The sequence below is a fragment of the Mus caroli genome, chromosome 2 (genome assembly GCF_900094665.2).
Source record: "Mus caroli chromosome 2, CAROLI_EIJ_v1.1, whole genome shotgun sequence".
Taxonomy (NCBI): domain Eukaryota; kingdom Metazoa; phylum Chordata; class Mammalia; order Rodentia; family Muridae; genus Mus; species Mus caroli.
The window spans coordinates 55,154,790-55,167,333 of record NC_034571.1 but is presented as its reverse complement, the minus strand read 5'-3'; the positions used below and the strand labels follow the sequence as shown (position 1 = coordinate 55,167,333).

The window sequence follows — 12,544 nt, the reverse complement described above, 5'->3', positions numbered from 1 at the left end:
ATTCAAACCATAGCCGTAAATATGAGACTGTGTGGTGTCATTCCAGAAAAGGAGGGTGTAAGACCATTAGTTCCGCTAGGGACATGCATGTAACAGCATGTATGTCTGCAGAGCTTGCTCTTCATTAGTCCCACATGTGGAACGGCAGAAGATACAAAGAAACCAAAATAAATAAATAAATAATAAATAAAACCCTGACCTTTGCAATCCTGGTCTCAGACCCCAGGGAAGCATTGCTGGTGAGACAGTGTGTGTTAACTTTTTATCCTTTGGAGGCAAGCCTTAGGTTATTTGGTAAACAGAGCTCTGTGAGCATTAGGAGGTAGCACTTCATAATTGAATCTTGAAAGAGGGATAGAACTTTTATAACAAAGTATGTGTGGATAGAATTTTTACATTCCAGACAAAATGCATGTCTTATAGTCTTGTCTAATCCTTAAACAAACCTATTTTGAAGTGTAAGTTATGTAAAATTCATCAGCAGCTTAAAAACTTTATTATGATCAGCCTTCTCTAAGCCCTCTGCTGAGGTGGGGCCCACGGCAGGGCCCACAGACAGTCTCTGCTCCAGGTGCTGCAGTGTAATGTGCGAGAGACCTGCCCCTCCAGTGTTCTCGTCTCGTCAGTCGCTCTGAGTTCTTATAAGCTTTTAAGATGTTAGACACCAGCCTCTCTGCCTAACGTCTAAGCTTCTCCCACCTTTCCCCTTCTTTGTCATTGAACATCTTTTTCTCAACTTGGTTATTTTCTGTATATACAGCTACTTATTGGTAGGTTTGTTTGTTTTCTTCTCACCAAAATGGTTTCTGTCTTTTAATAATACACTTTAATACAATATACATTTTATACTAGATTTAGATTTGCAGGGAAGTTGCAGTTAGAACTGAAAATTCTCACTACCCCACAAACAATTTCCCTGACATCTTTAGTCTGTCATTAGTGTACATTTATCACAACATTGATTGGTACATAAGAATTAGCCAAAGCCTGTGCATTAGTCAGATGACCTTAGATTTGGTTGGCTGGTTGGGGTTGATTGATTGGTTGGTTTTGGTTTTTGAGACAAGGTTTCTTTGTATAGCTCTGGCTGCTCTGGAACTTGCTCCATAGACCAGGCTGGCCTCAAACTCAGATATGCTTCCCAAGTATTGGAATTAAAGGCGTGCGCCACCAAGCCCAGGCTTGTATCCCCATAGTTTTTACTTTGTGTACTTTTCTATTCAGATATTCATTCAGAATACTGCATCAGACTTAGCCACGGTGCCCCCTGTGAGGACATCTCTTATTTTGTGTGACTTGACAGTTTTGAGGTTATCTGGTTGTCTTATTTTTCCCATGATTATGATTTTGAGTTTGGGAGAAGGCGGTTTTTGTTGTTGTTGTTTGGGTTGGTTTTTTGGTTTTTTTTTTTTTTTTTTTTTTTTTTTTTTTTTTTTTTGGCTTGCTTGTTTGTTTGTTTTTGGTTTTTTGGTTTTTTGAGACAGGGTTTCTCTGTGTAGCCCTAGCTGTCCTGGAACTCAGTCTCTGTAGACCAGGCTGGCCTTGAACTCAGAAATTCTCCTGCCTCTGCCTCCCAAGTGCTGGGACTAAAGGCGTGCGCCACCACTGCCCTGCAAGAAAGAGTCATTTTTGCCATAGCCTGTGAATGGTGAATTCTGTCAGCATCACTGCTGATTTCAGCATTGATCTCTCTGGTCAAGGCTTTGATGTTAATTTCTCAGTGGTAAAGTTCCCTTTGTCTTCTCTCCATGCTATATACTCTCTGTAAAGATGTTATGTGCTCAGCCCTCAGTTACAGGAGGAGAGCGCTATCCTCCATCTTTAGGGTGGGGTAGGGAATCTATATGATTAGTTGGAATCCTGTACAAGATATTTGTCCTCATTTTAAAATTCATTCAGTCTTTTATTTGTACCTTCATTACTGTAGCTTTGTTGCTGTTCAGTTACTGGTTTTATTTTTAGAAGTGTGTGAGTGTGCACACTTGTGTGTGCACAAGCACATGCATATCTAGGAAAGGACAACTTTGTGGAGTTCATTCTCTCCTTCCATGTTTTTTTGTCAAGCAATATTTCTGACCCCCTCCCCAAATGCAGGTAACTGCCTCCTTTTTAGTCAGCTTCACATGTCCAAGTGGTTAATAACTTTGCCATCATGTCAAGCATTTTTTTTTAAGTCAACAAGACAACTATAGTATTTAGGGGACTTTCATATGTGCTGTGAAGACAGGAAACGCAGTGTTGGCATTTGAGCTCTTGTGTTGTTGTTTTTGTGTTTTTGAAGCCCTTTACACTTACCAGCCCTTTTATTTTCGATGTTACAGTTGACTACGAGGACAAACACAATGGCACCCTGCCACAATTCATTCCATATAAGGACGGCGTCTACAGCGTTATTCAGAAGAAGGTGACGTGGTATGAAGCATTGAACGCGTGCTCTCAAAGTGGGGGAGAGTTGGCGAGTGTTCACAACCCAGATGGGAAGCTCTTTCTGGAAGACATTGTGAACCGTGATGGATTCCCTCTCTGGGTTGGGCTCTCAAGTCATGATGTAAGTCCCATTTTGCTTCCAGAAATTTCCCAAAGCTGTAGCTTTGAAAATTGGAGATTTTTGGCATAAGGTACTAACTCAAAATATAATAGTGGGTTAATTCCTACTGGTTTCTTGCCTTTTATAGCATGGAATAAATAAAATTATAGAATGCAACTGATCCAGCCATCTCAGGTTCACAGGGTTAATAACTCAACACTATGTCTTGTAGGCTGTTTGATTTGGAGTTATTTTGTTGTGGATTTAGTGATCAATAATATCCTGTGCTCCATCTGGTCCCTGAAGTTTGTCTGGGAGGACCAGTTAGAAAGCTCCTATAAAGTAAATACCATAGAACCAGAGAATCCTAAATTTCAGCATTAATGGTTCATCTGCCATTTATGCAATAGCTGATAGTTAATGAGTTGTTTAAACTTTACAGTAAAATTAGCTAATAGTGTTTTCTTTCATATTTTAACACAAAAACACATATAACAGGCAAAGAAAATTCTTAATATGGTCAGGACCTAAAGGGTGAGAAGGGCTTGGGTTTGGGAGGGGAGGACACAGGAGGAGTTAGAGAGGAGATTGGCAGGGCGGGAAATGATATAAATACAGTACCCGGTTTTGAAATTCTTTTTAAGAAAGATTAATAATGTGATAACACATTTTTGGTACCGTTATTTGAATTCTGTATCTATTATGTATGTACTTTTAATAATGTTTGCCATGCCAAAATAGTCATCCATTGAGTTCTGTGGGCCTCGTTAAATAATCTTTAGGAAAGAATGGCAAAAAAATTAAAGGAACAAAAGAAGGATAGAGGGAGGGAAGGAAGGAGGGAGGGAGGGAAAGAGAGAGGGGGAAAGAGGGAGGGAAGATAGAGGAAAGGAAGGAGGGAGGGAGGAAAAGAGGAAGGAAGGAGAGAAGCAAGGATTGATGGAGGGAGGGAAGGAAAAAGGAAGGAGGGAGGGAAAGAGAGGGAAGGAGGAATAGAGGGAAGGAGGGAGGGAAGGAAGGAAGAAGAGAAGGAAGGAATGATGGAGGGAGGGGAGAGGGAAAGAGGGAAGGAAGGAAAAAAGGATGGAGGGAGGGAGCAAGGAAAGGAAGGAAGGGAGGGAGGAAGGGAGGAAGGAAGGAAGGAAGGAAGGAAGGAAGGAAGGAAGGAAGGAAGGAAGGAAGGAAGGAAGGAAGAAGGAAGGGTGCTGTAAGTTCATAGTTTCAAGCAAAACTTGAAAGTCGTCTCCTCATGTCTTCCTCCTTAGGGAGAGTCTCCCTTTTTAGCCTCTGCGTATGATGGCCTCTGTAACAGACCCAGACACAAACCACAAAACTATGAAGCCCAAGAAACAGGTTTCCAGGCCAGGATACAGCTCAATAAATGACAGTACTTGCCTAACATGTGAGCCCTAGGTTCAATTCCCAGCACCGGCAATAATAAAAAGAACAGTGTTTAACAGGGTATGGCAATGTTTGAGAACAGTGTTTAAGAACAACTTGAAAATTTCCAGGACAACAATGCCATGTTGGAGTTCTCAATCTTTAATTATGCTAAAGGGGTAAATGGAAGCCATTTGCATGCGTTTCATAAATTTATCTTTCTGTCTCTAAATGGAAAGTCCTGTTTGTGTTCCACCCGAGCACATGCTCCATACTGCTCTATCAGAAGCACACCCCTGACACTGCAGATAGCCCTCTACTTACAGTACTATGAGCAGGTCATCAGCAGTCCCTTTCTACCGTGTGTGCACTCTTCTTACGTTCTTTCTCAACTCGCACATCTGAGCTCAGGGTGTCCACACTGTTCCCAAACAGGGAAGTGAATCGAGTTTTGAATGGTCCGATGGCAGAGCATTTGACTATGTCCCATGGCAGAGCCTACAATCTCCCGGAGACTGTGTTGTCTTATATCCAAAAGGAATTTGGAGACGTGAAAAATGTGTGTCTGTTAAGGATGGTGCTATTTGTTACAAGCCTCCAAAAGGTAAGACTTGACTTGGAAGTACGGCGAATTTACTGAAATATGATATAATGTATGCACATCATTTAATGAACATGTTTATAGATTTAAATAAGGCTTGTCCACAAATTCTATAAAAACACTTCCTGATTTTTTGTGGTGGGTATACAATTGGTATACCATGTCAGGGAATTCGTTCTCAAGGACATTTATCATATCACAAGTTACATTTAATTTAGAATTTGAAGATTTTGTTTGCTTGTTTGTTTGTTTGTTTGTTGGTTGGTTTTTTCAAAACAGGGTTTCTCTGTGTAGCCTTGGTTGTTCTGGAACTCACTCTATAGACCAGGCTGGCCTGGAACTCATAGAGATCTGCCTGCCTCTGCCTCCTTGAGGTATGTGCCACTACCACCTGGCAAACCTGAAGATTCTTGCTTTACATAGAAATGAATCCCAAAGGCTGTGGCATTCCCTAAATGGTATCATCAGCTCCTCACACAGAAGGAAAAGAAATGGTAGAGAAAACTGTTGGAACACATGACATACAATAAAGCACACAGAAACAAAAAACTATCTACATCCAAGAAAATAGGCTTCACAGAATGAGGCATGACAGTTCAAAATGCAAGGCATAGTGTTACTACCATATGACCCAAGTCTACTTCTAGGTATAGCCTGAGAAGAACTAAAAACAGACACTCAAACTGGTATTTGTGCAACCACATTCATAGCAGCATAATTCATAACAGCTAAATGCAGAGAGAATACAGGAATCTTCCAATAAATGAATGGATACGTAGAATGGGGTGTGTGTGTGTGTGTGTGTGTGTGTGTGTGTGTGTGTGTGTGCAAAACATACTCAGGAGAACTACTTAAGCTTAAAAAGGAAGGAAATGCTAACATGAGCCACTATATGGCAAAATAATAATAAAAAGGAAAGTTCTGCATAATTCTCCTTATATGTGGTACCTAGAACTCTCAAGTTCACAGAAACAGGATATCTAATGCTGGTCCATCGGGGTCTAGAGAAGGTGAGGTTAGACAGTTACTGCTGATGGATGCAAGGTTTCAGTTTTGCAATATGGAAAACCTCTATAGATGGGCTGCAGTGTTGGCTGTAGTATGAGTGTGCTTAGAGCCACTGAGGTACACACTAAAACATGGCCAAGATGGTGCTGCGAGTGCTAACACCCACATGTAATCCCAGCACCCAGAGAGTGAATGCTGAGCCAGTCAGGGCTGCATAGTGTGTTCCAGAGCGGCCTTAACCTACAGAAGCAAAACCCTGTTTCAAATCAAAACAGAAAAACAAACAGAAAAGGTTATGGTGGTAAAGTGTATATTATATATTTTTTTCTAGTAGTAGCTAAATTCATAGATTGTCTAGCTAGCATACGGAAAGCCTGAGTCCTCTCTGAGCAGCTCTTAATGACATGTGGTGGAACATGCTTGTATATCCAACTTGTGAGTTGGACCCGGGAGGATGAGAAGTTAGTTCAAGGTCATCTTGAACCAGCCTGAGCTGCATGAGACAATGTTTCAAAATCTAGCCCCCCACCCCCCCACCCACCGCACCAAGCAGGAATCCGACAGGGCTGGAATGTAGCTCAGTGTTAGAGTGTTCATATACACTTGGGAGGTCCTGTATTGGATTCCCAGCACCAAACAACAACAAAAAGACTATAATGAACGTATCACAATAAAATAAAAGTAAAAAAAATCCAAGAGTTGGAAACACAACTTCATAAGGGTTGGAAAGGGAAGGGACAACTGCAGACAGTTCTAGATGCCCACAAGGTTCCCAGGGCGAGATGGCTGTGTGTCCCCTGGAGTGCAGTGGTGGCTACAGGTTGAACCCACTTTCACACCTACTGAAGCAGCACACAGCAATATCCCTCCGGCTCATCACCTACTTTCACAAAGTGAGAAAGGCAAGAACTTTCGGGTATCAGCTCCTTCCTCCAGAATCACCATGAGGAATTTAGTGGATGCGTTTGGTCAGCATCAGTTGGGAAACTCACCCACTCCTCCACCTGTTGAACTGACAGGGCCTGGGGCAGGCAAAGCTTAAACAGGTAGCATTGGCTTGGCGAGGCCAAGGCAAACAACTGAAATTTGAAAGGATTGAGCCTGACTGACTTCTAACAGAAGACAGAAGCAGAAGGAACTGATCAACAAAAGGTTCTTGATGGAGGAAATGTCAGAGGCCGGTGTTTTTGATGTTGTTGTGTTGTTTTATTTTGGTTTGGTTTTGTTTTTTTGTTTTTTTTTTCTGGAATCACAGAAGTAACATATAAGAAAACTCCCTCCCACCAGTGATGTACAGAAAGCCCAGGGAGAGTTTTAAGGTTGTATAGAATGCACAACAGAGCCAAAGTCTGGGCTGAGCTCCCACCTGGGACAAGGCCAGAAATTGGACTCCGATGATCTGTACTTAGCTGCCCCACAAGTTTTATGCTCTTGAAAGGAATTAATCATGAGCCTTAAGGGACCCAACCTTCACTTCCTAGGCTTCTAGTCTTACTCAGTGAAAACACAAAACAGGCTGAGTAGAAACCAGAAGAATTTTTAAGAGCTTAAAAAAAGATACCATCTTTCGATTTCGAGAGAATTACAAATTGCCAACTTTTTAACTTGTGGTTGAGACGTTCATGTCAGTCTTTATGTAACTAGGTAAATGTTGGTTTACATTTTCAGACTGGAAGGGAAGCCAGGCCAAGGGAATGGATTTTAATTATTAGTTCAGAATACTTGCAGGCCTACCAAAATCTGCCCATGCTTCTTCCCGTCTGTCTATGTGCTCTAAGCTGGTTGAACACCGTCCTCGAGAGGATGCACCTACCCATCTACCACCGAGGTTTGCAATGGCATCGCAAACATAATTAGAACGTGTATCTGTAGGGCCCAGACTGGGGCTTTCGATGGTGTGTGCTGAGCTACAGGCTGCTTCTCCACACCACAGGTTTCATGTGGGGCCATTTACTGAGGTTTGAGAGAAATGCTGACCTCTCTGTGTGCCTTATTACAGCCATGTCTAACTTTTTTTTCCACAGATAAAGAGCTGGTCTTTCATGCACAATCATCAAAATGTCCAGTGGCAAAGAGGGATGGTCCCCAGTGGGTCCAGTATGGGGGCCACTGTTACGCTTCGGACCAGGTACTGCACAGCTTCTCAGAGGCCAAACAAGTGTGTCAAGAGCTTGGTAAGTTAAAACCCACTTCTTTCCTCGTGGTGAGATAATTTTAACTCTTCACAATGTTTTTTTCCTTAAGGAAATAATGGTGGGGGGCGGGGGTGTGTTTGGGGGGGGGGAGGAATGACCATATCTTGCAAAGTGCTTTAAGAGCACTTCTATTTTATAGTAGCATTACCACCTTGTTGTCCAGTAAACAGTTAAGTATTTTATGCATAAGATCTCAATGGGACTTTGCTATAATCATTTCAAAGGATCGGTGTTGACTAAAGATATTGCTCAGTTGGTAGAGCTGTGCTTGTCTAACACCTGGGTCCATTCCCAGGGCCACAGTACCGAGCTGGTGCTACATCCCTATTGTCCCAATACTCAAGATGTCTCAGAGGCAGGAGAATCAGAAACTCAAGGCCGTCCTTGGCAATGTCATTTCAGGTTAGCCTGGGCTACCTGAGACCAGGTCGTTCCCATAGATAAAGGCTTAAAAATAATAAAAATGAGAGTAAATATCAAAATGAGAGTAAATATATTGAAAGTAAAAATGGAAAGAAGTAAGTAAAAATGCTAAGTGATCTAGTAATATTAAGTATTAATATTAAGTAGAAGCAATAACAAATGAAAAAAATTTAGATATGCTTTCAGATGTTTAGAAAAGGTGGGTCAAGAGGCAAAATATAACTGACTCTGTAGTCCACTTAGTTTTTAATATTAAGCTGACACTGAATGGGGTAATTAAACAACTGACCGTGAGTTGTCCATCCATTCTGGATAGGATTGCTCACATCCTAAAAACCTCAATAAGGGGCAAGACGTTAGGCTTCAGATGTAGCCATTTCAGAAAAAAGCCCCAGTGATTGACTACCTTGCCTTCAGTGAGAATGTAAAATGACTTCTAAGAAAGCCACCTAAGCTATCTCAAAAGTCAGAGCTATTTTGTGTCTTCCCTAGGTAGCTATGCAGCCCAGCAGTTGGCATTTCACTCATTTATTTTGCTAACTGTATGGCAGTTGGCTACTTAGAAAGCATTTTAAACTTAAGTGCATAACAGGAATTATGTGTGAGAACCTTGGTGTGGTGTCCGTGTTTACACATGATAAGAACTATTATAAAATATGCCCATGTGTTTACATGTCTTGTCTGAGAGAGACGATAAGAACCACTGTTGTAGATGTAGCGTGTGAGCCGTTGAGGCGGACGGCCTTGGTTCATGCTCTCACAGGCTCTCCCTAAGCGATGCTGTAGAAAGCCCAGGGTCGTTTCTCTTCTTAGACAAACACAAACAGTGCCCGGGAGTCAGGACATGTGGGAGCATCGTAGGAATGAATAAGGTGGCATAAAGTTTGCACAGCGCTTTGAAGATGGTGAACTCAAAACCACTCTTTCAAAGGTTTTGATCCCCTTCTTAAATTCTCTAGTTGGCTGCCTCTGTAAGCCGGAAGCAATCACTGCATCTTCTTGACTCTCTATAAGAGGTGATGATGCCTCTGGCATTATCTCCTAGGTTGCATAATATTAAACATATTCAATACAAGGCAAAGCCTTTCTTTCCTCTTAGGATGGATTTCCCAGCTACTTATTATTTATTCCTGTTCTATCTGATGTTATTTATAACACGTGTTTAGGAAACATATTAACTCATTCAATCCTCTATCACTTTGTGGAACTCGGGCTGATTATGAGCATCCACATTTTGGATGACATACCATGGAAGGAGGGCAGGTGCTTCCTCAGGTCTCAAGCCAGGCTTCTTTAGATTCTATTTTGAACAGAAACAAATTCAAATCTAAGTTATACAGAAATGCGGTTTTTGAGGCAAGTCCTAGAAATACTTAGATGGCATTTTAGTCATGCGGTCACAAACCCCAGTTGTCACAGTCAGCCGCTCAAACACAAAGGCCTTACTGATTTGACACTTCCCGGACAAAACAAAACAAAACAAGACAAAAAAAAACCCTGCCAGATACATGTTTCTAAATTTTGAAACTTCTTTATGCAAATTTTCAATTTAAAAATATTTCTAACTTTTTTGAAACTTTATTTGTGGAAACACTTTTAATTTTTTTAAAGATTTATTTATTTACTTCATGTTATTTCATGTATGTGAGTACACTGTCGCTGTCCTCAGACACACCAGAAGAGGGCATCAGTTCCCATTACAGATGGTTGTGAGCCACCTTGTGGTTGCTGGGAATTGAACTGAGGACCTCTGGAAGAGCAGTCAGTGCTCTTAACTGCTAAGCCATCTCTCCAGCCCGGCACTTTTAATTATTAACACAAATGCCAGAAGTTTAAAGATACTCTCTGACTGAAGCTTGAATTTCCCAAATGGTCTTGTTCACAACAGATACTGGTTTGGTTTTGGTTTGGTTTGTTTTTGGTTTTGTTTTTTTCCAAACGTTCCAGTTCAGAATCAATCACTTGGAGTTACATTCTTTATATGCTTAACATGGAGGTAATTAGGTATAATTTGTTTTCCTCCAACAGATCATTCGGCAACTGTTGTCACCATAGCAGATGAAAACGAGAATAAGTTTGTGAGCAGACTGATGAGGGAGAACTATAATATTACTATGAGAGTTTGGCTTGGCCTGTCTCAGCATTCACTCGGTAAGTGACGCGTCTGTGAGCTCAGCGTGCAGAGTTCTGAGGTTGGGCGTGGTGGCCCACACCTGTACTCTAACACTCTGAACGGTTTTACCATAGTTCAAAATTAAGTCTTACCAGTGACGGTTTTTTTCAGACATGCTGAGTTAAATCTAAAGAGAATGTATGGAAGAACTTTTCAGTAAAGAACTGACGCAGGGTTTGAAAGATGAAGCTGGAATTGATAAAGATGAGCTACGTACATAATATTTGATAATTTGTTTCACACCTTACGTAGAATCAAGTATTAAATAAAATAAATGTCAACTCTAAAATATCAAGTAATTTTCAAAAAAAAATGAGTGGACTCAATACCATCTAAATGGATTGTAGATGGCATTTTCACACTTATCACACTGTGGAAAAACAAAAAGGGGTGGGGGTGGTCCTGAGACCTCTTAACCTGTCCTCCCCCAGTAGCATAGTTTTAATGACACATTTACTTAAGGAATGGAGGGTACGGATCCCTGCAGATGAAGTTATCGCACAATAAATGCACAAGCAAGCATTCTGTACCTTTATCAAAATGCATGTACCACTGTCTAATAGAATGCTCTATAAAGATGAAAATGGGGGAGAGAGAAATGGCTGAGTGGCTAAGGTTCCTCGCTGCTTTTACAGAGGACCCTAGGGTTTTGTTTTGTTTTCTCCTGTACGCACATCAGGTAGCTCACCGCCTGTCTATACCTCCAGCTGCCAGAGGTCTGCATCCATAGACACCTGCGCTGACACAGTACAGAAACATACACCGACACATAATTTAAAGTGATAGCAGTACATCTTTTAAAACTGAAATATTATTTCTCATTGTCCAAGACAGCAGTTACTAGCCACATTGATCAGTTCACCTGTAGGGAGTGCAACTAAAGGCTTAACGGCTTTTGATTATTTTTAGTGCATTTACACTGTACGTGTACATGGTCATTTGTATGTGCATTTATGTGCACATGCATGTGCGGGTTAGAGGTCAGTGTTGGGTAGCTGCCTGAATTTCCTCTCCACCTTATTTATGTGTGCACATGTTCATGTGTATGTACATATATATAGGTCAGAGGTCGGCATCAGATATACTTCTCAGTGGCTCTCTACCTTATTATTGGAGATAGAAGTTCTCATTGACCCCAGAGCTCACTGATTCAGCCAGAGTAGCTGGCGAACAAAGCGCAGGGATCCCCCGCTCTGTACCTCACTAGTGCTGGGTTCACAGGCATGGTCCATGTGCCCAGGTAGTTTACATGGGTTTACAGGGGATCAGATTCATACCCTGGTGCAAGCACTGTACTGAGTGAGCCATCTCTACAGCCTGTGAGGTTTGGGTTTTTAAATAATAACATCATATAAAAACAGTGGTTCTCAACCTTCCTAATGCTGCAACCCTTTAATACAGTTCCTCATATTGTGGTGATCCCCAACCATAAAATTATCTTGTGACTCAAATTTTACTACTGTTATGAGTCATAATGTAAATACCTGATATGCAGATAGTTGATATTCAGCCCCTCAAAGCAGTTATGACTCTCGGGTTGATAACCACTAATAAATATAAAATAACAACCTTCTAAGAAAATGGGTTATCTGAGCCTCATGAGTTGTTGTTGTTGTTGTTGTTGTTTTGGTTTGGGTTTTTTTAGCACTGTGATTAGTAGCAATAATATAACTGTACTTATCATTTGTCTTCAGATCAGTCTTGGAGTTGGCTGGATGGATTAGATGTGACATTTGTCAAATGGGAAAATAAAACTAAGGATGCTGATGGGAAATGTAGCATTTTAATAGCTTCAAATGAAACCTGGAGAAAAGTCCATTGCTCACGTGGCTATGCGAGAGCTGTCTGCAAAATTCCTCTGAGTAAGTAGGCAACCTGTCCTTACAGGAATCCGTTCAAGAAGTAAATGTAGGGATGATCCTGAAGCTCAGTGGGAGAGCCCTTGTGGAGGGAGCATGAGGCCCTAGGTTCAACCAGCACTTCCAGTAAATAGATAGCACATCTCTGTACTTGGTTTTTACCCACATGACCTTACGTATTTATAAAGCATATCTCAAATCTTCGATAAATCAGAGATTTTAAAAAAAATGATAAATAAATAATATGTCTAGAATTCCCAAATGAAACTGTTAAGCAGCCAAGTTCTGTATAAAGCTCTTCTAACTAAATAAATAAATATATAAATTCTGTATAAAGCTCTTCTAACTAAATAAATATATAAATTCTGTATAAAGCTC

At 41.0% G+C, this 12,544-nt stretch overlaps 1 protein-coding gene across 2 annotated transcripts in view; it reads left to right on the top strand.

Annotated features, from left to right (window-relative positions):
- Nucleotides 1–12,544, top strand: part of LOC110284217 (lymphocyte antigen 75) — a 127,621-nt gene that overhangs the window by 71,819 nt on the left and 43,258 nt on the right. For both annotated transcript variants that reach the window (XM_029474603.1, XM_021149939.2), the window contains exons 30-34: nucleotides 2,322–2,548; nucleotides 4,343–4,511; nucleotides 7,541–7,690; nucleotides 10,163–10,285; nucleotides 12,002–12,169. In XM_029474603.1, coding sequence (XP_029330463.1) covers nucleotides 2,322–2,548; nucleotides 4,343–4,511; nucleotides 7,541–7,690; nucleotides 10,163–10,285; nucleotides 12,002–12,169 — 837 coding nt within the window. The remainder of the gene's footprint in view (nucleotides 1–2,321; nucleotides 2,549–4,342; nucleotides 4,512–7,540; nucleotides 7,691–10,162; nucleotides 10,286–12,001; nucleotides 12,170–12,544) is intronic.